The sequence below is a fragment of the Gossypium hirsutum genome, chromosome A12, assembly GCF_007990345.1.
Source record: "Gossypium hirsutum isolate 1008001.06 chromosome A12, Gossypium_hirsutum_v2.1, whole genome shotgun sequence".
In the NCBI taxonomy this organism is placed as follows: domain Eukaryota; kingdom Viridiplantae; phylum Streptophyta; class Magnoliopsida; order Malvales; family Malvaceae; genus Gossypium; species Gossypium hirsutum.
Window position 1 is genome coordinate 55575099 of NC_053435.1, and position 25532 is coordinate 55600630.

The 25532-nt window shown below is 34.9% G+C and overlaps 1 protein-coding gene across 3 annotated transcripts; it reads right to left on the minus strand.

The window, feature by feature from the left end:
• Positions 1-1013: 1013 nt before the first annotated feature.
• LOC107887876 (probable sodium/metabolite cotransporter BASS4, chloroplastic) lies at positions 1014-25532 on the minus strand. 3 transcript variants are annotated; one of them, XM_016812094.2, is made up of 14 exons: positions 25099-25532; positions 24933-25014; positions 18786-18893; positions 18633-18700; positions 17952-18030; positions 16365-16423; positions 16209-16277; positions 15455-15568; positions 15198-15219; positions 14551-14618; positions 2231-2316; positions 1523-1652; positions 1280-1381; positions 1014-1204 (listed from the first exon to the last, which is right to left on the minus strand). In XM_016812094.2, exons 1-14 carry the CDS (start codon positions 25258-25260, stop codon positions 1130-1132), a joined length of 1224 nt encoding a protein of 407 aa, XP_016667583.2. In that variant the 5' UTR covers positions 25261-25532; the 3' UTR covers positions 1014-1129. The 3 variants fall into 3 exon arrangements, with proteins under 3 accessions (XP_016667583.2, XP_040940210.1, XP_040940211.1); XM_041084276.1 differs by lacking the exon at positions 14551-14618 and having other exon boundaries at positions 15160-15219; positions 25099-25403; XM_041084277.1 differs by lacking the exons at positions 1014-1204; positions 1280-1381 and having other exon boundaries at positions 1523-1668; positions 25099-25403.

Below are 25532 nucleotides of genomic sequence, written 5' to 3' on the forward strand. Positions count from 1 at the left end.
CTCCCTCAAATCCAACTACATCAATGACTAAGATCAATGCCTATTTACAAGATGAGAATCATAAGGATTTAAATTCTATACAATCTTATCCCTTAGAAGTTACATTAATCATGATAACTTTAATTTTAGTAGAGTGTTTCATTGAGCCACCAAGGCTTCAAATAAATAGACTATTCCATATGTTTCACGAATTGGGCCAGTTCAAGTGAATTGAACAAACCCATTCGATTAGTTGACCTCCATGGCACGATTTATTGCATTCGTCATGACACTATATCAACCTTTCCGTTCAAATTACTTAACAAAGTTATTTAATTTATTATTATACTTTAATGATAACATAAACCAAGAGTAGATTTTAAATTTTAATAACCCAAAATATGAATGACTAACCCCTCTCTCTCTCATATATATATATATTCCTAATCAAAGTTACCTCAGTAGTCTAATGAGTCAAATTAATGTTAAGGTCATTATTTTGTTTAGGGAAACTTTATAAAACAATCACGTTAAGGGTTAGTAAAGCTCTTCAAATCAGGAACAAAGTCAAAATTTAGTTCAGAGGGACCAGATAAAATTCTAAAATTTTGAGGGAGGCGAAGCTAAAAATTTTATTTTAAAAGGACTTAGATTATATAATTAATTTTTAGGAGGGGCCAACATTACAAATTTTTAATTTTTTTGAATGATTCAAGGACTTAAAATGAATGATTAATATTTGACCAGGACTACTAATAATATTTTCCCATTTGACCAAGGCCCAAGGTCCAACCTGCCCCTTGGCTTTATCTTTACTTAGAATTCAGTAATTCCATTGGGGAACTTAGAGAAATAAAGCCGAATTAGTTATTCGGTCAAATGGGGATTCCACAAGCCAAATAGCAGCATTATAGTACCGATAGCCTAGGAATAGAATAGTAATTCTAGTAAATCAAACATGCTGTTAAGGTAACACCACAGAGAAAAATTAGGTGAAAAAAAAAAAATATTGGCAAACGCGAGATAGAAGATGATAGCATATAAAAGGATTTTAAAATTATTCAAGATGATTAAATTATTTGTCAACGGTTAATCTGTTTGACAGCATAATAAAATTGTGTCTACCAAGGATCGAGAAGGGTGTTACCACTCAGGCTACCTTGGCAGTATTTGATGAGAGCTCTTTTCGAAGCCAGAAGTTAGCCAGGAAGGAATCCAAGACAATCTGCAAAACAATATTAATTAAATGTTAAAAATATGGCAGTCACAGCAAGAGAATTGACACATAACTGATAATAACCTGAATTAAATGTGCAGCAACACAGGGTAGAACCAGCAAACCAGATTCACCGAATGCACTACCAAGCTGCTGCACAACAGCCACCATTACAGGTAGAGTTTTCTACAAAGAATAGTACATTTCAAGACAAAAACAATCAGCCAAATGAATAAAGGGAGCTGTAGAAAGTTTAACAAGTAGATGATAGCATCAGGTTTTACAGGATAAAACTGTGTAAAACAATAGCTAGCTCAAGATAGCCACCTGGCTTGCAACAAGCAAAGCTGCCTGGGCATTTTCTTTCTTAGAAAAAATTGATTTATGACCACCAGAGATGGCTGACAGGCTCCTTATAGCAAGTGCATTGAAAGCTAATAGACCGAGGTGTAAAAGCCTGCAAAAATCCATTCCTGAGTAGATGCAACCCCCGCGAAGCGTATAAGATAAATCAATACAGAAATTATGCATAATAAGTCCATCACATCTTTTTTGGTCTTTCTAAACAACTCTAAATAAAATATGCATTACTTGTATGATTGGCTATAACAAATTGGAAAGAGATTGGAATATCAGTTTTGATATAGTGTAATTAGTAAACCCAGGTCAATCTGTCTACCAGTATGATCCAGGTCAATACTAAAATCGCTTGTAATTCATAACCACATGAAGACAGTTCTTGTTAGTGAATGGCCAAGGACCAACTTAATTGAGACTTAGAATGAGGCAATAGCAAGCAAACAATTCAAAACCGACTAGCATCACCTTGCTCACATGCAATAGACTGGTCCCTGTTTGGAACAAGGCCCTGCAGTGACAGTTAAAAGTGGAGCTACTTTCCATACTATTAGGTCTATGACCAATTACTTTTGCACCGGGATTTAAAGTCTTATTTTGATGCATGACAGTTTTAGTAATTTTGTTGTATATTACTTTCACTATTAAATTGAAGTAAGAAAGGAAGATTGAACGCACATTCCCATCCCAATAGCTACAATAAAAGCTGCAGGTTTAACCATCATCAGAAGCGACCTTGACCTGCTCACTTGCATCCATGGCACCTGGCAACCATCATATTTATGAAATATAAGTTAACCAATTCAAAGTTGCTGCATTGTTGCTACAAGGGTCACATATAGAATCAGACACATTTCCATTGAAACAATGAATCTTAAGCTTTTGATAAAAAGAGAACTTGATTTCAAATTAGGGTTTTGTTAATAAGATCCCTCAGGGAACTCTTTAAAGTTAGTTAATATACTATTTTTATTATACAAAAATTGCATTAACTGCAGTAGTTGAAAGCTTATTCATCATTTCCAATATATTGGATGAAGATACTACTACGTATATAGTAACCTTAAAGAGTGCCCTTAGGACACCTCTATGCAAAATCCTCTAAATTAAGGGAAATGAAAACCAAAATTTGAAAAACATCATTGTGTTTCTACTTTGACGTAATATGAAAACAGACCTTAAGTCTGATAATAATATTATCCCATCACGTGTAACAAGAGAAAAGTCTATACACATGCACTTTAGAATCATAACGCTAGCATAAGATTATAGCTTAGTATCCAATAAATCCCACATCCAAACAACGACATGCAAAAATGCCTTTCAAATTATATCTGTTTTTATGATGAATAGTAGGGAATTCCCAACTCCCATAAAATCAGAAATTAAATAGGAAAATATTTTTCTTATTTCAATTGAGAACATTAAAGAATTAGGATAATTAATGATTCTTATTTCCAGAACATTAAAGAATTAGGCTAATTAATGATTCTTATTTCCAGATTTTCTCTCCCTCTCTATCTACTAAATAAGGCTGTGTTCCCAGCTTATGTAGGAAATTAGGAAATAAAAAGCAGATAACATCCTGTCTCATTCTCAACTTTTCTTTCCTCTATTTGTCAGCCTTCCTTTCATCTATTTCTTCATGGTATCAGTGCTTTCTCTGAAGCCAAAAACCTCTGATTTCTCGTAAATTCTTTTATTTTCCAGTAAAGTCCTTATGACAACCAAAAGGAGGACTTCGCCCACTTATTCCGAAGAAACAACAATAGAGGTGACAAGGCATTGGAAGGAAGCATTCCTACAGCTGAGTCCTCAGCATTTAGCAAAGAACAGTTGGAAATATCCACAAATTAATCAGTCAGGCTCAGTTTTCAGCCCCTACTCGTTCCCTTGCATACAGAACCACATCCATGGCTCATAAAGGTAATGATTTGTACGCCTTTAGGGTGTGCTTGGTTGGGTGGAAAAGTGGAGGGATGGGAGGAGAGAGTGGAAAAATGGAAAAAAAATAAATAAATTTTGAGTGTGCTTGGTTGAGAAGAAAAGTGAGAGGCAAGAAAATAGGAGAGCTCATCAATTTCCATCCTAATGCATAAAAACTAATCCTTCCAAATTGGAATGATAAGAGGAGAGAAAAATGAGAGAGATGTGTATATTAGTTCAAAAGTATGCATTTTTCAAATGTTTTATTTTCTTTCTTTTCATTTTTCAACTCTACCAAGTAATGGATGGAAAGAAAATTACTTTCTTCCCATTTTTCCATCTTTCACACCAAGCACACCTATGGAAAGAAAAACTATATTTTCATCTTTCTATTTTTCTATCCCTCCAATTTTCTTTCCACCCTACCAAGCAAAACCTTAATGTCAAGAAAAGGAAGTTAAGTACTTGGATTGAGGCTATGGGAGCAACAAATCATAAGAAAGTGATGAAACCTTATTTGAATCTTTAAAACCATGATATGAGAATCAAACAATAATGATAATCGATGGATCTCTCTAAAATTAGTTGGAACAGTTCTGTAAAAATTTCAAAGGACCTAACCCTTTACTTGATTGTTTTGGTTCAAAATCTAGATTGTAATTGTTAGAATCCCTAAGATTAAGGACAGAATACTTGCCTTAGTCCTAGGAATTAACTTGTATAGTAGGATCTAATATTAATCTCTAATTCTTAGGAAATTACTGATTTCTAGGGATTAATTCCTTATTTGTATTTAGTTCTACCTATAAAAATCTGTAACCTAATTAAAATAAAATAACAATCTTCTCTCTAAAGTTTGTTCATGGTATCAGAAGCCTTTGGAATTTTTTCCAACTTCTCTAATCTCTCGTTCCAAACATCCCCTCTCTTCAATCTCTCTTCTCTATTGTTTTATTCCTTCCCATGAGTGACACTATCGAAACTACATCTGAGATTGAAACCTCACAAATGATACCAAACACCAATCAAGGAACTCCTCAAGGGGAACTTAATTCCTCTCTTATAATCACTAACCATTGGCTAGATGGGAAAAATTTCCTACAGTGGTCCCAATTGGTCATTATGGTGATCTGTGGTCGTGGAAAACTAGGGTATATTAATGGAGACTTCCCACGACCAGCCACAACAGACCCAACTTATGGCACCTGGGAACTCAACAACTCGATTGTAATAGCTTGGTTAATCAATTCAATGGAAGGCCATATTAATCGCACCTACCTCTTCTTCAAAACTGCAAAAGATATGTGGGATAAGAAAATTACTCGGATCTTGGAAATGCCTCCCAAGTATTTGAGATCAAACTGAAATTGAAAGATATCTGACAAGGAACACTTGAAGTAACTCAGTACTACAATAACCTAAAAATTTTGTGGCAGGAACTGGACATGTACTATGAGGCAGACTGGGGAGAAGGCAAGGAACACACCAAGTTTATGGCTCACCTCAACAAGGAACGTCTCTATGAGTTTCTGGCAAGACTGAACCGAGAACTTGATGAGGTCCGTGGTCGAATTCTGGGCAGAACCTCTCTACCAACCATTGGTGAAGCGTTTGCAAAAGTTAGAAGAGAAGAAAAGCGTCAACTTGTCATGTCGGGGGAATTAAAAGAATCTAAACTTGTGACAACTGCTGGTCACCGTCCCACTGAAAACTCAACCTTTATCTCCAGAGGCCCACAACCACAAAAGCCACATGCTGGGAATGATTCAGGCTCAACCAGGCCATGGTGCAACCACTATAACCATGTAAGACATACAAAGGAAAAATGCTTCAAACTACATGGCTATCCGGGAAAAAATCAGAAGGACAATAAGGCTGCACTAGTATCTTCTAACACCTCCACTGCTGCAAATGAAACTATTGATGTTCATCTAACCAAAAATCAACTTGAGGCTCTCCATAAGATACTAGGCACTACCACTGCTCAAGGATCCCTAGCCATTCAAGGTATTACCCTCAACAGTACTTTTGAACCTAACAATCAATCTTCTTGGATACTCGATTCAGGTGCCTCCGATCACATGACAGGTAACTCCACCTTGTTTCACACCTATACACCCTGTCATAATCAGTCCCGAATCCACATTGCTGATGGCTCTTACTCACCTGTGGCTGGTGTTGGAAAAATACAAGTAACAAAAAAATTTTCTCTTAATGAAGTGTTACATATTCCAAACCTATCCTGCAATTTACTTTCAATCAGTAAACTAACTAAGGATGAAAGTGACCTTGCTGAATTTTCTGCAACTGGTTGTGTGGTACAAGAACAGAAATTGCGGAGAATGATTGGCACTGCTAAAGTTGATGATGGTCTCTATATTTGGAATAAAGACAGTGGACAAGAAGGGTTGGCTCTATCTATCTCCAAGGAAGATACAATTATGTTATGGCACCGTAGACTAGGACATCCGAACTTCTTGTACTTGAAGAAACACCTTCCACTGTTATTTAGAAATAAAAATGTTGATTCCTTGAAATGTGAAATCTGCCAATTATCCAAACACACCCGTGTACCATACCCATTGAAACCCTATAACCAGTCCTAACCATTCTCTTTAATTTGTAGTGACTTATAGGGAGCCAACCGAGTAAAAAATATTACAAGGGCTAAGTGGTTCATAACTTTCATTAATGACCACACTAGGATTTGTTGGATTTACCTTCTCAAAGAAAAATCAGAAACACCTAAAGTTTTCCAAAAAACTTTCATTCAATGATTCGAACCCAGTTTAACTCTACCATACATACTCTCCGTACTGACAATGGGAGGGAATATTTTAATTCTGTCCTGAGTCCTTATCTTGCTGAATAAGGCATCATACACCAAAGTTCTTGTCCTGCAACAAAATGGGATTTTTGAGAGAAAAAATCGTCATCTCCTTGCTGTGGCTCGTGCACTAATGTTCACCATGGGGGTCCCAAAATAACTGTGGGGAGAAGCTATACTAACAGCCTGCTATCTCATAAACCGACTACCATCAAAGGTTCTAAATTTCCAAACACCTATAAATATCCTTCAAAAGGCTTTTCCCTTATTTCGCGTTCCCAATCTTCCACCCAAAATCTTCGATTGCACAGCTTTTGTCCATAATCACTAACCAAATCAATCCAAACTTGATCCTCGAGCCCATACTTGTGCTTTCATTGGCTATTCTCCAACACAAAAAGACTATAAGTGTTATTCACCTACCTTTCGTTGACTGTTTATCTCTCGGGATGTCACATTTTTTGAGAATGAACCATACTTTACAACAGCTCATCTTCAGGGGGAGACTCTCAATGAAAATGAGACTCTTAACACCCTCCTCATTATACCTCTTGATCCTACCACTATTACCAAGCCTACAAATCAGGGTGTTATCATAGTTCTAGATTTAGACAGTGGTTCCCCTGTGCAGCAAGAAATAGAAATAGGGTAGCCACCTGATCCAAAGAGGCAACAAGAACAAGCTCCAGAACTACGAGTTTATCCTCAACGACAGCATCCTCCTGAAGCTGAGACAGCAGTGCCAAGTTCATCCTCAACCGAGGACTGTTCCAAAATAGAAGTCTCACTCTATCGCCATCCATCTACCTTCCAATTGCTGTTCAAAAGGGCACAAGAAGTTGCACTCAACACCTTATTTCCTGATTTGTGTCTTGTGGAAACTTATCTAAGCCTTATAGAGCTTTTGTATCTAATGTTGATTCTGTAGAAACACCAAAAAATATAGAAGAGTCTTGAATCTGCTGAGTAGAGGAAAGCTGTGATGGAAGAAATGAGGGCTCTCAAGGCAAATGAAACTTGGGAAGTCTCGGATCTACCTGATGGGAAGAAGACTGTAGGATGCAAATGGATCTTCACCACAAAGTTTAAACCTGATGGCAACAGTGATTGACACAAAACTCGGCTCGTTGCTAAGGGTTTCACCCAAACCTATGGCCTATACTACGACGAGACGTTCGCACCGGTTGCCAAACTAAACACCATTCGAGTTCTTCTATCCTTAGTTGTCAACATGGACTGGTCTTTGACTCAATTGGATGTAAAAAATGCATTCCTCAATGGAGAGTTAAATGAAGAAGTGTACATGGATTTCCCACTCGGGTTTGAAGAAAGCAAGGGCCAAGTATGCAAGTTAAAGAAATCCTTATATGGGCTGAAACAGTCTCCAAGGGCGTGGTTCAGCTGATTTGCCAAGGCTTGATTAGTAGGAGCTACCCCTAGGGGCAGGAAGATCATACCATGTTTTACAAGCATTCGAAAGGTGGGAAATGTTGCATCCTTATTGTTTATGTGGATGATATAATATTAATTGGGGATGATTCAAGCGAAATTGAAAGTCTAAAAGAATTTCTTAGTGCTAAATTCGAACTTAAGGACTTAGGGAACCTTAAGTACTTCCTTGGAATAGAAGTAGCAAGGTCTAAAACAGGGATTTCCATTTCTCAAAGAAAGTATATCCTTGATCTATTATCTGAGGTTGGGATTTTGGGGTCTAAACCAGCCGAAACTCCAATGGAATTCAATCTTAAATTGGGAACTAATAAAGATGGAGAAGAAGTCGACAGGGGGAGATATCAATGACTAGTAGGAAAACTCATCTACCTATCTCACACCCGTCCAGACATAGCCTTTGGTGTAAGTGTTATCAATCAATATATGCATGCTCCAAGAGACAACACCTGGAAGCTATTTATAGAATTTTAAGATATCTAAAGAGGACCCCTGGTAAAGGCCTACACTTCAAGAAAACTGCCAACCGAAGTGTGGAAATTTACATTGATGCAGACTGGGCAGGGTCTGTCAATGACAGACGTTCAAGTAGTTATTGTAGCTATGTGTGGGGCAATCTTGTGACATGGAGAAGCAAAAAACAGCCTTTTGTAGCATGCAGTAGCGCAGAGGCAGGGTATCGAGCACTATCCCATGGCATATGCGAAGGAATCCGAATACAACGAATAATGGGAGAACTAAAAGTGCTCTACACTAGACCTATAAAGATTTATTGTGAAAACCAAGCAACTTTCAGTATAGCTCATAACCTATTCACCACGACCACACCAAACATGTAGAGATAGATCGCCACTTCATCAAGGAAAAAATTGACTCAGGAGAAGTGTGCATCACCTACCTACCTACCAGGCAACAAGTTGCAGACATGCTAACTAAAAGCTTGAACAGGAACATGTTCAAGGAACTCATTAACAAGCTGGGTTTGATAAATATCTACACTCCAGCTTGAGGGGGAGTATTAGAATCCCTAAGATTAATGACAGAATACTTGCCTTAGTCCTAGGAATTACCTTGTATAGTAGAATTAATATTAATCTCTAATTCTTAGGAAATTACTGATTTCTAGGGATTGATTCCTTATTTATACTTAGTTCTACCTATAAAAATCTGTAACCTAATTAAAATAAAATAACAATCTTCTCTCTAAAGTTTGTTCAGTAATATTCAGTCAATAAGCAAACCTACAAAAGAACAAAATTGTGTTACTAATTCTTCTCAAAATTCGTGTGAATTTCAAGACTTGAACTTGGGGAAGACGATTGGTAATGTTGAATTATGTTCAGGTCTTTTTATTCTCTAGATTCTTGATAGCCATAGAATAACGCTAGCCAAACCCAACTGAATTATGAGTCAATCCCAAAATTACTTCGATTATGTTTCTTCCAAAGACAATATCATGTTATGGCTTTATGGACTTAGATATACAAAATTTTTCTCTTCAAAACTTATTTCCTTCTTTGTTTCTTAATAATTAACCAATCAAATTTAAGTGTGAGATTTGTCAACTCTTCAAACATACACACAATATATATCCTGGTCATTCATATAAGTCATCTCAACCTTTCTCAATAATCCATAGTGATATGCAAGGACCAACTAGGATAAGAACGATTATTGGCTCTTGTTGGTTTGTTTCCTTTATGCATGATACACTAGACTTACTAGGCTTTTCCTAATGAAAGAAAAATATGTAGTGGGGAAAATTTTCAAAATCTTCAACGCCATGATCCAAACACTACTTCAAACCATGACATAAGTGCAAAGAACTAATACTGCTCAAGATTTTGTTTTACAAATCAAAACTAGGGGATTACATAACAAGGCATAGTTCACCAAGATCGTTTGTAGACACATCACAGCAGAATGACATTGTTGAAAGAAACAATAGGCCTTTACCTGAGGTCGCAAGGGCCCTCATGTTTCATCTCACACACCAAATATTTACTAAAAGGAAGCCATTCTCACAATCAAATATCTGATAAACAAAATGCCCTCTAGGACTCGAAAATTTCAAACTCTTTGTCAATTGTTACTCAAATCTTTCCGAAATACATCATTTATAGCAATAATTCTTTTCAAGATATTAAGATGTATTGATATTGTTCATATCCACCATCAAGGTAAACTAGATCCTAAAGCCATTAACTGTATTTTTGTCAAGTATTCTCAAATAAAAAGGATATAAGTGCTATTCTCCTACCACATGCAAATATTATAACACAATGGATGCTACATTCTTTGGCATATTACCCAAAATCTGCTATTTCGAGGAAGACTAAACCAACCAAATTTGCTATTCTAAGGGATACTAGAATATCAACTTTCGGATAACCAAATGAGTCACAATGAACCAATAAACAATGCATATTTCAAAGGTTCACACATAGATTTCCAACCTTCCCAACAAGATCTATCTAATTCTAATCCTACAAAAAATCCTGAGTCAGAAATAAGACATGAATATCAAACCTTTGCACTAGAAACACTGGAACCAAATAAAGATCTCATTGCTTATGCTAGGAGGAAAAAAAGACAAAAGGAGATTAAGAAACTAGCACTAATTCAACAAAATCAAGAGTCTGATCTAAGTTTAGATTCTAATAAACACATACCAAGTAACACAAGCTCTAATTCTAATAATTAGATAGCCTTCAATGATTTGTATTGTCCCATTGCTATTAGAAAAGGGGTAAGAACATGTACTCAACACTTAATCTCCAGCTTTATCTCATATGAGTCATTATCAAAATTTCAAGCATAGGTGACAATCTTTTGATAGAATTACAATTCCAAACAATGTCATGAAACTTTAAAAGAACCAAAAATGGAAAAAAGTTGTGAATAAAGAAATTAGAGCCTTAGAAAAGAATGAAACCTATGAGATTAAGGATTTGCCACCAAATAAGAATCCAATAAGAAGTAAACTGGTATTAACAATAAAATATAAATATGGAAGTGTGGACAAGTTCAAGGTCAAACTTGTCGCAAAAGGATTCACTCGGTCTTATAGAATTGACTAAAAGGAACATTTGCTCCTATTGCAAAACTCAATACAATCAAAATCCTCCTTTCTTTGGCAACATTTCAACAAGAATCACGCACACAATGGTAGATTGATACAATATAAACCTCTGGTAAAATGCACCCCTCCCGATAACACAGTGGATAAAGTACATTACATAATCCATTTTAAGGATTGGCAACTTACCCGTTCCGTGACACTGGCACTGGACGTTCCAAAAATGGGTATTATCGGGCCGGGTGAATTCAATAATAGATGCATGGTGGCATTCCAACTTTTCATTCTCCTTTCAGGACCTATCCGAAAGAGAATCCAGTACTTCTCAGTCGTGAATGTCTGAATAGGGTGAACCACCCCGTGGATATCTTTTACTTTGGAACAAAACAAGATGAACAAGGAAATATCGATTCCGAAGATAGAGTCAAATTTTCGAAATTTTTATTCAATATAGTTATAACTAATCCCAACAATCAAACAATTAGAAAAAAAATCTATTGGAATAAAAGAAATAAGTAAAAAAGTTCCTCGATGGTCATACAAATTAATTGACGATTTAGAACAGGAGGGAGAAAACGAGGAAAATGTAACAGCAAAGCATGAAATTCGTTCAAGAAAATCCAAGCCGTAGTGATTTTTACTAATAACCACGCAAACGCCGATACTTATACTAATACCAAGGATGCTAATGATACTGATCAAACAAACGAAGTGGCTTTGATACACTATTCGCAACAATTAGATTTTTGGTGCAACATAATAAAAGGTTCCCTGTGTGCCCAAAGACGGAAAACAATTACTTGGGAGCTGTTTCAAGCAAATGTACATTTCCCTTTTTTTTTTTGAACAAAGTAGACAAACCACTTTTTTTTTTCTTTTGATATTTCTGGACCGCTGAAACGAATAGCTCGAAATTGAATATGTAAAAACAAAGAACCAAAATTTTTTTATTATACAGAATAAAAGGTCGAGAAAAAAGACGAGGACAAAAGAGAAAAATACAAAAGAGAAAAGAAAATGCTCCAGGGAATTGAAAATAAGCAAAGATCCGGAGATTCCCGAATAAATCAACCTTTCGAACTGCTACTGAATCCATGGGTAGACAAGAGACAACCTGGCGAACTGAAACATATTAGTAGCCGGAGGAAAAGAAAGCAAAAGCAATTCCCGTAGTAGCTAGGAGCGAAATAAGAGCAACCTAAATCGTGAAAACGGGGTTGTGGGAGAGCAATAAAAGCGTCATGTTGCTAGGCGAAGCTGTGAAGTGCAGAATCCTAGATGGCGATAGTCCAATAGCCGAAAGCATCACTAGCTTACACTCTGACCCGAGTAGCATGGGGCATGTGGAATCCTGTGTGAATCAACAAGGACCACCTTGGAAGGCTAAATACTCCTGAGCGACCGATAGCAAAGTAGTACCGTGAGGGAGGGTGGAAAGAACCCCCGTCGAGGAGTGAAATAGAACATGAAACCATAAGCTCCCAAGCAGTGGGAGGAGCCCAGGGCTCTAACCGCATGCCTGTTGAAGAATGAGCCAACGACTCATAGGCAGTGGCTTGGTTAAGGGAACCCACCGAAGCCGTAACGAAAGCGCGTCTTCATAGGGCAATTGTCACTGCTTATGGACTGGAACCTGGGTAATCTATCCATGACCAGGATGAAGCTTAGGTGAAACTAAGTAGAGGTCCAAACCGACTGATATTGAAGAACCAACGGATGAGTTGCGGTTAAGGGTGAAATGCCACTCAAACCCAAAGTTAGCTGGTTCTCCCCAAACTGCGTTGAGGCGCAACAGTTTACTGGACATCTAGGGGTAAAGCACTGTTTCGGTGCAGGCAGCGTGAACGGTACCAAATTGAGGCAAACTCTAAATACTAGATATAACCTCAAAATAACAGGGGTCGAGGTCAGCCAGTGAAACGATAGGGGATAAGCTTTATCGGCTCCTAAATAACCGCTCAATGATAAAAGAGGCAGGAGTGCAGAGGCAGCCAAGAGGGTTGCCTAGAAGCAACCACCCTTGAAAGAGTGCGTACTAGCTCACTGATCGAACACTCTTACGCCGAAGATGAACGGGGCTAAGCGATCTGCCGAAGCTATGGGGTGTAAAAATGCATCGATAAGGGATCATTCCGCCTTAAGGGGAAGCACCCGCATGAGCGGGAATAGACGAAGCGAAAACGAAAATCCAATACCCCAAGAACCCAAGGGTTCCTCAGCAAGGTTCATCCATAGAGGGTGAGCCAGGGCCTAAGATCAAACCGAAAAGCGTAGTTGATGGACAAGTGAATATTCCTGTACTACCCATTGTTGGCCCGAAGGACAAAGGCTAGGTTAGTCGAAAGATGGTTATCAGTTCAAGGACCCAAGGTGTTAAGAATACTTTTTTTAATGGAGATCTAGTGGGTGTACATAAATATTCCATTGGTCTTTGAAGCACAGACCACTAAGAACAAGTTGTGCAAACTAACAAGATATCTATATGGGCTCAAGCAATCTTCTTGAGCTTCGTTTGATAATTTTGCCAAAGTTGAGAAAAGACAATGATATTTTCAAAGTTTAGCAAATCATACTTTATTCATCAAACATACAAAAAAAGGAATTTTCCGTCCTTATTGTGTTTGTAGATGATATAATCTTAACAAGTAATGATATCATGGATATGAATAGTCTAAAGGAGCTATTGGAAAAAGAATTCAAGATAATGGTAAATGCACACTCAACTCATCATAAGTTTTCTTGACAAGGATATTTTCTCTCTGAATTTGCAGCACTTTGATATCAATACTAGATGGCAAAAGCATATTCAACTCATCATAAGTTTTCTTAAAGTTCAGAAAATATGCCATGAGGATCTAATATTCTTTCCAATACGATAAAAGGATTAGCATACCTCATAGATACGAAATAAATTCCCTTTGCCAGAACATAAAAATTCCAAATAGTCCATCAATCTTTTACAAATTCACAATGTTGATAAGGCCGATTACCTTGCTAAGGTGTGGTCAGAAGTGCAAACCGACACAGAAGTAAGATGTTAGCATCATGAAACAACCCCATGCTCTCTCACATGTCAATGTGTGAAAGATGAGTGGAAAATTTTCAGCGGCGCGTATGAGTCGTTCATCGAGAGTTTGGTCACCTGATTTGGATGGATGGCCAAAAATTGAGGTGCACTCCTCCCAAGGTGGTTGTAATACCCAAATGTCACGATAGAAAGGATGGAGAGAGTGAAGAGATGAAAAGGAAGTTGTGTATACTGCTTTTAATTATACAAGTATTTATGCAAAGGTAAACTCTATAAACAAGGAAATGAATAATTATAATTAATCCTCTCTTATGCCCCTAATTGCTCTTTATTGATTCTTTCAAATCGCTATAATTACGTTAATAGACAATTAATAGTAGTCAAGGTAAGGGCCATAACAAAGAAACAAGCAGTTTTATCTAAAACCATCAATGGGCCTAGAAACACACGTCTAGTGTAATTGCTAAACTTGAATATTTTGAAGCTAGTCATTATCATAAATTAAAAGATTTAAAGTTCCAAATTTCATTATAGAGAACAAAATGAATATGCAACATAACTTCTGAACTGCCAACATAGAATTCAAAAGAAAACAAAGAAATTATTTCATCACAATAAAAGTCAAAATTACTTGATACTTAATCATTATATGTAAAATAGAACTCAAAGGATGAAATTTCAAGCCTTACTAAGCTGAGGAAGACAGCATTGATCTTCGAAAAAAGTTTACGATTATGGTCAACGAAGTTTGCCAATCCTGTATTACACATTTAATCATGTTTGAGACTATGAGTTGGTAAATAATATGGATAGGGACATCCTAGCACTCGCAGTATGTGAAACAAGAACTCCATGATAGTCTTTGCTGTCAACAACAAAGTTAACGATAGTTCTTGGTGCATAGTAGTACACTACTTTTGACATTTGGAAGAAAATAAAAGAATGCAGAAGGGAAAAATGTGAAACCTAAAGAAAGATAACCTCTTTTCCTTCTCTGAACTAGTCTTATTGATTCTAAAAGTAGTGATGGAATTCCCTTCTCCTAAACTTTTGCATTTCAATTTTTACATTTTGACAAGATGCATATCAAAATTGACATGTACAAGAACTGAAGGTATTAAGAAGTACCAACAATAATCAATAACTTAACAAAAAGACAATCTCATTATTAGCTATATATTCCAATCAGCCATCTATTGTTTCATGCAATTGAAACATTATAACATGAGAGAGCTATCAAATCTATTGCATTAACATCAACATGGATGCAACATAAATGTTATCCAAAACCTGCTTACAAGGAAAAGGGGAAAATAGCCATGACAGAGAGGCTCACCTCTAGAAGATTCTCGTAAAACCTGTAATTACGCAGCAAACATTACAGTTAGAAAACAATAAAAACCTAAAGACAGGTTATTCTAATACAATTTGGAGGATCAATATACTGTTAACTTCTGCATTCTTGAATAAACAACATTTTTTTTGTATTAGAGGTTAAACCATTTTTTATGCTGCTGAAGTTTAAAAACCCAAGAATCATTCTTTCTAAAGTAGTGGTACCAAAAGAAGTTTCTTCTTTCCAAGTAATATTACCTTCCCCAAGATCAAAGGAACCAAAAGTGTGAGAACAAGACTTTTAAGTAGTTGTGCAGTTGGAACATACACGCCAACTCCAACAGCTATGAATTTTGAGATGGAAAATGGAATCTGAAAATGATATAAACCAAAACATCATGCATCATACATACATACATACATACATACATACATACATACATACATACATATCAAGCAAGTACGGCATCTTATTAGCAATTACGTTTTTTGCATCTTACATATCAAACAATATAATGGTTCCATCACCTAAAGTGTGTCTTGCACCTTTGACAATACTGATCTTATTGATATTTTTTTCTCAATAGTTCAGCTCTAATATGAAAGACATCTACAAGCTTACTATCCCATTATAGAAGTTTAATTGACAGTAGATAATAATGCTTCTACAACATTACAAAATTCACTAGAAATATATTTGCTTTGCCATTAGATTTTTCCAAAATATTTCTCCTCAATCAATATTGATTTATAAATACAAAAATAATAATATCAGGGTAATTAATACATTCAAATTATGAACAGAAAGAACACATTGGACAATAATGATTGATATCAATAGAGGAGAACAATAAAATAGCATAGAGACATAGATAACACTAACAATCAGCAAATCAATCATTGGCAAAAAGTCCATCGAGATTTCGAAGGGGAGGAAGATTATATCAAACATCCAAGCAAAGCTAGATTTCATTAGGATCTTAACCATACACCTTTTTTGCGTGCAACTTACAATCAAGATTCCTAGCAAATTAGATAGCACCGTCATTGCAAGAGCGAGTGCTGAGTTCCCCCCAGCAAGCTGCATATGAAAAATGAAGGCCTTCTTTAAACACAAAGCCAAAGACATCAAGGAATTGGTTTAGTCAATAAAGAGAAATCTGCATGCCTGAGTAAGTGCAACAGCGCTTGATAATGTTGTTGGCATACAGCTAAATATTGCTAGTCCTGTAGTTAAAAGGAGAAAAATAAAAGAAAAAAAGAAAAAGGAAATTCATTTATAATTTAACAAGAATTCAAAATATTCTTTTACCACTTTTGTTGGATTGTGCCCTTCTTAGAACAACTCACCTATTTCCATGACTATACAATCAAAGAAGAGCACACAGACATAAAGAGCCTAAGACCTGATATTTGTTTCTTTCCTTTATTGGGTTAAACTAAATCACTAGTTAAACCCTATGATTAGAAATAAAAAGGAAAGGCGTGATCTATTTGCCATTGCTCTTTTCCATATGGTATAAGTATATAACATAGTGCTACTTGTTAAGCTCAATATCTTCCCTCCCTCCCTCCCTCCCTGCCAAGTCCTACCCTTCTTTCTTTCTCTCTTTGTGGATTACTTTAGGTTCAAGTTCAAATATCTTTCTTGTCCTTGATATAATAATCATTGATTTTAGGTATCCAAATTACATACAAAGAATTAGAAGGTTGTTAAGAACAGCAATTTGGATTGTAGATTCCCTGATTTAGAGCCTATTGGTGTCTAAGTCATAGGTTTGCTAAGGTTTTCATATTCAAGTTCAATGTTGATGTTACAGTCCAAAGTTAGACTAGGTTTAGTTGTAGGCAATCTGGCCCAATTGATGGTATTATGGGTCAAGTTGTTTTTAAGTCACGAGTTAGTTATGGCATATAGAAGTGAATATGCAATAGGAAAATATAACAAGAATTGATTTCAAAACTAACTTCTCTCTTCTCATTCTTTTTCTTTAAAACTCTCTTCAGAAACCTTTCTCACACATTTTGCACCCACCAAAGTGGTACCAGAGCCATGGTGCATATAGCGCCCACAAGATTGCAAAAAGAGTTGTTGCATTTGTCATATGGAAATGAAAAACTTTCTCACACACTTTCCACTACTTTTGAATCAATCAACATATATTGTAATGAAAAACTTGACACCCACAAAAAAAATTAAAGGCCCAAAATAATAAATACTCAAAAGATCAAAGAATAACAATAATCGAATAATACCCAATACCACACCTAGGAAACAAAAAACCCAGCACCAAAATAGTGTTGGAGCAATACCATTTTCCACAAAAAAAGAAACACCAAACAGCCTTCAAAATCACCTCTAATCAAACACCAAATCTCTTGGATTGGGTAGGAATGTCAAGGTGACATCGAAGGAAAGTTTCGATAAACAGATTTGTGTGAACTTGTACCTTCATTCATCAAAGAATGCATACACACACTAGAGTTGATCTAAAAAAGGAAAGAGAAGAAAAGAATTAAATAAAATCTAATCACTATAATCTACATAATCCTTATAATTTTGCTATCTACAATTTATGAATAGATATTATCTATTAAGTCTTTTGCAAACTTGCTAGTAGATAAAAACAATAGACATATGGTAAGTAATTAATTTTCACAACTTCATTTTTCTCAAATGATAAAATCAGGAAAGCAATAAATTACCCTTGAAAAGAATAAAACATGAAGGAAGTTTTATTATCAAAATTCAAACCTGTAACAAACTCCTGAGGTTGAAGCGGAATTAGCAATATTATCCTTGAAAAGTACGGTGTAAAAAATAGGATGGAGCACTGCAATAAAAGAACGCAATAAGTATTTAAACAACTAATCTTGCCCTATTTTTTGAAAAATAAAATTAAAAATTAAAAAAAATGGTCTTGCATGTTTAGCTACAAATGCTGCATAATGCCAAACATTGAAATAAAATGTTGGGAGAAGAAAAGAACAAGGTAATAAATGATAAGAAAAAAACAGCCATCTAAAAGTTCCTAGTGTCTCTTCTGTAATTGATGAACAATTACCCCTAGCAAAACAGAAGTGCAACTCTTTAGCCCAATCCTGGAGTCTTGAGGAAGCTCTAAATTAAAGCAATTTTTCTCAAGCTAAAACAGCTTTAAATTGTTATAGTATATAATTTCCTTCTGACTTCCTCCCCTTCATTTTATCACTCTTTGAAACAAAGGAAACTGGTCCCTTGATTCCAAAAGTTCCTCGAAACATAATGTAATAACTCAAAATAAAATTAGATGTTTTGTTTGATCGGTATTATTGGCAGAGATAATTGCACAGGGGAAAAAAAATCTAATGTGCATGAAAGAGAGAATGGCGAAATGCAAAATAAGAAATGAACCTACAAAATGTACAATGGCACATAAGAAATTTGAGGTCATACTAGCCCAAAAAGTCCTACAGGCCATGCTTTCACAGCAGCACCAATTGCATCACTACGCAGAGTCAAACCTGGATCATTGGTGGCTTATGAGAGATGTGCATCACAAAACAAGATCATTACCATGAGAAGAAAGGAACAATGCTAAATTTTTACCTGAGACAACAAATATCCCAAAAGTGCTAAATTTTGACAAATTACATTTATCAGCAAGACAACCAAGGGTAGGATTTACAAGTCCAAATGCTACTCCACTGGTAAGTGCTGCTTGTAACATCACAGATACAACCAAGTCCATATTTTAGAGAATAAAAATAATTATCTCACAAAAAAAAAGGAATAAGAAAAACAAATTTTGATGCCAAGGCAAATTTTTCTAGATTATAAGAAAAGAAAAACTTTAACATATTCACATTTTCCTTTTTGCCTCAGAGTCAAATTTCAATAACATGAATGATATGTCACTACTCATTAGCTGGAACAAGAAGTGCATATGTTTATCCACCTACTATAATCAATACTGACGACATCATAATTAAATCATGAGGATTTCTTTAAGTTTTATTTTAGCCTATATATTGAGCATCTCATGTAGCAAGCATTCCTTTTTTTTTTCGCCCTTTGTTGAATCAATCACAGATGACAACATCCCAACTTTTATCCTTGTAATAAGCACTATTGTATACAAATAAAAATAAATTAATATTGAGCATTTGAGACACAAGCTCTAATGACAAGGATGGGTCAAATAATGGGTAAGACATTGGAGAATTTAAGCACTTGACTAAGAGTTTGTCTAACAAATGTTTACAAAAAATTCCAAGAGAACCAAAAAAACACAAAAGGGCAACATGGACTTCTCCAAGGAGGGCGACAAGACTTCTTAAAATTGGATCAGCCTATGTTCTCATCTTGGGTCAATTTTAGTCTTAATTTAATTGTTTTAAGTCCATTATGTAATTAAATGCCATGAGCTTATCACGTGATTTCATTAATGGCATTTTGATAATTTAATAATTATTCTTAGAGAGTTATTATCCTTGGCCTTTTTTTGTGTTCAAATTGGAGGCTTATATGTAGTTTATTTGGCGATTAAGAAAGTCTTATCTATAGTCCAGCAGGAGGATAAGTGCCAAGGTTAAATTAGGATTAGTTTTAAGAGCTTTTATTTATCCTTGTAATCTAATTTATCAAGGCCAGTTTATCTAAATAGCCTAGGACATTATCTTTGTAATGAAAGAAGAAATCGAGAAGAAAGAAAAAAATATGAGAACTTCTGTTTATTCACATCATAGGTATCCCATTTATACAAGTTACAAAAGTCAATTTAGTGAAAGAACTTAAAGTAAATAAAACCCCTAAAAATTTGTACAAAATAATATCTAAATAATATATCTAAAATTTAGCTAATTTATATCTTATTTACAACACAACCCCTAAAGCAAGAGCATAGATATTAATTATGCTCAAATTGCTACAAATGTAATCAATTTAAGTTCCATTCAAAGCCTTTTTTTTTTTAAATATCTACTAGGTGATCTCTGGTTATAACATAGCTTATAGAGATGAATTTTTGTTGAATTTTTTAATGAATAAAATAACAGTAAACCTTAATATACTCAATTATTTTGTGAAACAATGAATCAGAGGATATATAGACAGCTTGATTGTCACACCAAAACTTTACTAGTAATGCAGTTTTTAAAATCAACTTCACTTAATAATTGATATGCCCATACAATCTCACATAGGTTGTGGCATAGCCCTACATTCTGATTCTGCACTAAATCAAGATACCACATTTTGTTTCTTGCTTTCCCATGAAATCATGTTTCCTCCAATAAAGACAATATGCTAGTCTTCGATTCTGATCGATATCCTAGAGTTGCCTTAAAAAAACCAAAGAATTTGTTCCAAAGCCACCTAATGTTTATCTGTTGAAGAAGACATAAACTGACTCACAACAACAAAGTATTCAATGTTCAGACAAGTTACTGTAAGATAGTTCAATTTCCTAACTAGCCTCCTAAACTTCTCAAGATCTTCAATTAAGTCAATATCATTTTTAATAAGTTGTGAATTGGGAACTATTGACACACTACACAGCTTAGACCCTAACATTCTTGTTTCAGCTAATAAATCAAATTGATATTTTTTTCAGATAAGAAAATACCTTACTCATAACTTCACTGAAAAAAAAAAACCACTTCAATAGCCCCAAATATTTCATCTAAAATTGAGTGCTACGGAAAGCCTTCAGGGTTGAAATGCCATTGCCACACTGCATGGCTTAAACCTTATCTTTCCACTTTCAGCTAATAAATCAAGTGTATTTTCTTTTGGAGAAGGAAATACCTTTCTTGCTGTTCATAACTTCAATACTCAAAAATAATTTCAATTATACCAAATCTTTTGCCTAAAATTAAGTATTAATTTATTGAACTTGGTTTCAAAAGTTGGTGATTCCTCGATATTCTATCTTTGTGTGTATCGAGTTTGTTGCTTCCTATTTTTCACTAATTATATTATCATAAAACATTTTACCGCCTTTGCAAATTCAAGTAAATCTAATACTTATTCTATTTCTTCCTTGTTCAAATGAGTCATTGATGCTAATGCTACAAATCATATAACAAGTAATCCCAACCTTTTCTCCATCTTTTAATTAGATAACTCACCATCTCCTGTGACTATAACTGATAGATCCACCTATAATACTATTGTTTCTGAAAATATCAATACAACTTTGTCTTTTACCTTATCAACAATATAAAATTTGCCTAACTTTGATGTCTCAAACTTACACCTAAATTGTTCCATCACGTTTTTTCTAATCATTGTCATTCACAAGGTCTTGTGATGAAACACACTATTAGTAAAAGACATCTGATGGTCTATATATTATTAACATGTGGTTCCTCGATCCATTGCTTATTCTAGTGTTCCCTCTTAAGTTGAAGCACATTGTCAAAAGGAACATCCTTCTCTATCATTGTTGAAAAAGCTATGTCTACAATTTCGTGATTTGTCTTCTTTGGAATATGAAACATGTCATTTTACTAAGCACCATCAAAGCTACTTGAGACTTAGAGTTGATAAACAAGTTAATTCTACCTTTGAGTTGGTATATTTGGATGTTTGGGGTCGTGTCCAGTAATATATAAGCCTAAAATTAAATATTTTGTTATGTTTGCAAATGATTGTTCTTGCATGACATGATAATTGTTTTATGAAAAATCAATCATTTTTTGCTCAGTTCCATGCCTTTTATGCTAAGATAAAAACTCATTATAGTATGCTCGTCCAAATTCTTCAAAGCAATAAAGCTATCTGACTCTTGTGCTAAGATTCTTCATCAATCCTCATGTGCTGACACACCATCCTAGAATGGAATAGTTGAACAAAAGAACATCTCCTTTAGACAAGAAGAGCTCTTTTTTTTTTTTTTTTGCTCAGCAGTTATAAGTTTATTAAAAACAATGACAATAGAATCACTACCAAAATTGGATCTTTAATACAGATAAGAGCACTTTAGTAGTAAACAGCTCCAACAACCCAAGCCTTAAACAATCTAGATCTCTAAACGCCTTTTTATTTCAAATGAATGTTCTTAAACATTTTTGGTTGATGTTATTTCAAAGACTAACTTTCTAATCAATGCATGTGTTATGATATGCATAATCTTAGATATGATTTTGTTATGATATGCATGAACTTGGCAATTAGATCCACTTTGGCACCTATGCTTTTCTTTGGTCCATTTTTGGGCCTGAACTTGACAACTAGACCAATTTTGATCCTTGAACTTGTATTCCATCAAAATTAGAAAACGTGGCACGATCTTAGAATGCCACATCATCGAACTTTTACTTTTGCCAAGTTTAAGGACCAAAATGGACCTAGTTGTCAAGTTTAAATGCTAAAGTAGACCAAAAATATATACAAATACCAAAGTGGATCTAATTGTCAAGTTCAAGGACTAAAAGTCATATTAACCCTTATCCAAATTGGGCAGCAAGGCGTCTTCAAATTGGATCTTATATTGCCAATTTTAAAGGTCTTAATTCTAATTGTTTTAAGTCCATTATGTAATTAAATGTCACGTGCCAATAATGTGGTTTTGTTAATGGCATTATGGTAATTTAATAATTGATTTAGGTGTTATCTTAGGGAGTTTCTATCCTTAGTCGATTTCTGTGTTCACATTGAAGGTTTATATATAATTTATACGCAAATTAAGAAAGCCTTGTCTACATGGAAGATTGAGGCATAAGTCTTAAGGTTAAAATTAGGATTAGTTTAAGAGTTCTTATTATCCGCTATTCCTAATAGAAGATAGGAATGATTTGGATATATATCATATGTATATCAATCTGTATTTTCTTTTTCTAACTTAAGAATAAGAAAAAAAAATGATAAATCTATCTATTGCAACTGATTTATCTAAAGAGTTTAAGGGTGGGTTCGGATGAACGGTGCATTTACGTAGGGTTAGTATAAAAATAGTGGTGGCAATGAGATTAGATACTGTAGCATGAGACAAAAAGTAAGCTAAACGCACCGCATCCTACCGCCCATCCAAACCCACCCTAAGACTTTATTAATCAGTTGGGGTTCTTATTTTTACTATTTTAAATAAGGATAAACCTTGTAAAATTCGACCACATTAATAAGATACATTCCTTGGCTGAATTCCTTTTAATCCTCGAATTTTTTATTTTACTTAGTATAGTTTAAATTCAAGAATTAAATATTTGAATTTTCCTTAGTTCAATTTAGTTAGAGGCCTTTGCTTTTCACCCTTTAGAGATCTATATAAACCCAAAGGGCCCAGGTATTTGTACTCAAACTTTTTATAATGAAATTTAAACCATGAGGGTTTTTCTTTTAGACTTTGCTTGGAAATGAATGATGGAAAAGAGTGATGATGGAAAATTTATTAATCAAATAATTAAGAATCATAAATACTTTCTTACTTATAGGTTAACTATTAGATTGAAAAACATTTCATCTTCACTTTTTTCCATCCTCCATACAAAGCAAAACCTTAATGTTGAGAGTTTCACCTTTGAAACTTTGGAAATTATCTACATCTCAACTGTCTAGTGTGGTGTTTTCAATTTTATATCTAAACCATCCACGTTTCCAAGTGTGAGTTATGACAGGAAGTGGAAGGAAAATAGTGGAAAGGAATTATTAAAAAAAAAAAACAACAAGTGAACACTTTAGTGCAATAAACAATCCTATTCAAGGACTAAATTTCCCAAATACAAATCTTCAACAATACCCAATTATCAAATGCCGAAAAAGAAAAGCTACTAGTCTATATATACCAAGTACTATTCTAATTGAAAGCTAGGAAAAGAGAGAACGTTGGAGAACGTTCCCACCACCATCACATCAGTCACCCAGTTACTTAACTAGCTCAATCCCCTAGTCATCCTAAATATATGAGCCTAACCGAACTAATGCGTCTTGAGGCCCAAACAAACAAATAAAGCTGAACTGGTACAAATCATCATTTCTATCAAGTGTTCTATTTTTCATTCGTGAATAAACCCATAATGGTGGAGACACATCAAGTTATCTAGAGGTTGGTTAGGAAACAATCATTGTCATTTCTAGTTAGAAGTTGATTAAGGGTTACTTAGGACAAGACCACTTTCTAAAACAAGTCCTTTTTCTTCTAATTTAAAAGGTCTATTGTAACATGCAGATGCATGTAGTTTTGTTGGCATAATTTTTGCCTCATGAGTCTAAGTATTTTAGTTTCATTTTAGTTAAATGTCCCACCAAAGAAGAACGTGTTCTGCTTTATTTTGAGAGGAAATATAGAAGCACAAAAGCAGAGCTTTATTCGGATACTTGATGTTTCTCTTTAAAGAATATCTTTTTTTCCCCTTTTTGCATTCAGAGATGTGCTTCTTAGAAAGTAAGTCCTACTGAAAATCACCTAAAATAAGTTCAGGTTTTCTACTCAAAAGTTTCATCATTTAGGGTTAACCCTAAATGCATTTCAAATGACCCATTCTCATTTTTCTCAAAGAGTGAGAAGAATGGATTCAGTCCTAAACACTAACAGAACATGATAACTAAAATCCATTCAAAATAAACACACCATAAGACACTTAAATTAGAAAATCAACAATCTCCCCATTGCGTTCTTCACCTAAAGGAATCATTTTGACGTAACTTTATAAAAAAATAAAAATACAAGATAAAAAAAATGACAATTGAAACTACAAGGATAGTTTAAAGAAAAATCAAAGCACTATCATTGCCAATGAATAGAAATTTCATTACCTAGGGGAAGAAAATTATTGGAGGCAAAATTCATTAAAGTTTTTGTCCAATTTAATCCATTAGCCAAATCTGAACCATGTATCTGCGATTCAATTCAAACTTCGTAAGCTGCAAAAGGTTAAACGTCAAAAAAAAGTGAAATTAGAAGCTTAATTTCTAAGGGAACCTCATCGGACGGTTTACAGGAAATGATAAGTGTTGAAATGGAACGGCGAGGAGGATTGATTCTGAGGGAACGGCTGAAGAGACAGCAAGTTTTCCGGCAAGGAAACGGGCTGGTGACGATGGACGGAGGCGTCAAAATTAGGGATTGGATAGTTCCCGCCATAGACCTCTCAAACAATATCGGGAAATGATGGTCCTCAACTCTCCAATCCAGCGTCCAGTGGACAACAGTAATTTATCTGAAAATAAATAAGGCATAACTGCATTTCTCACCCTCAACGTTTACGATATTTATCATTTTGGACCTTTTCCTAGCAAACAAACCGTTCAACTTTTTATTTAAATCAAATTGGTCAACATTTGATCAAAAACTTGATATGGTCTTTACAGGCTAAAAGCTATTAAGTCGCACACGCCAATTCAAATTTAGATGAT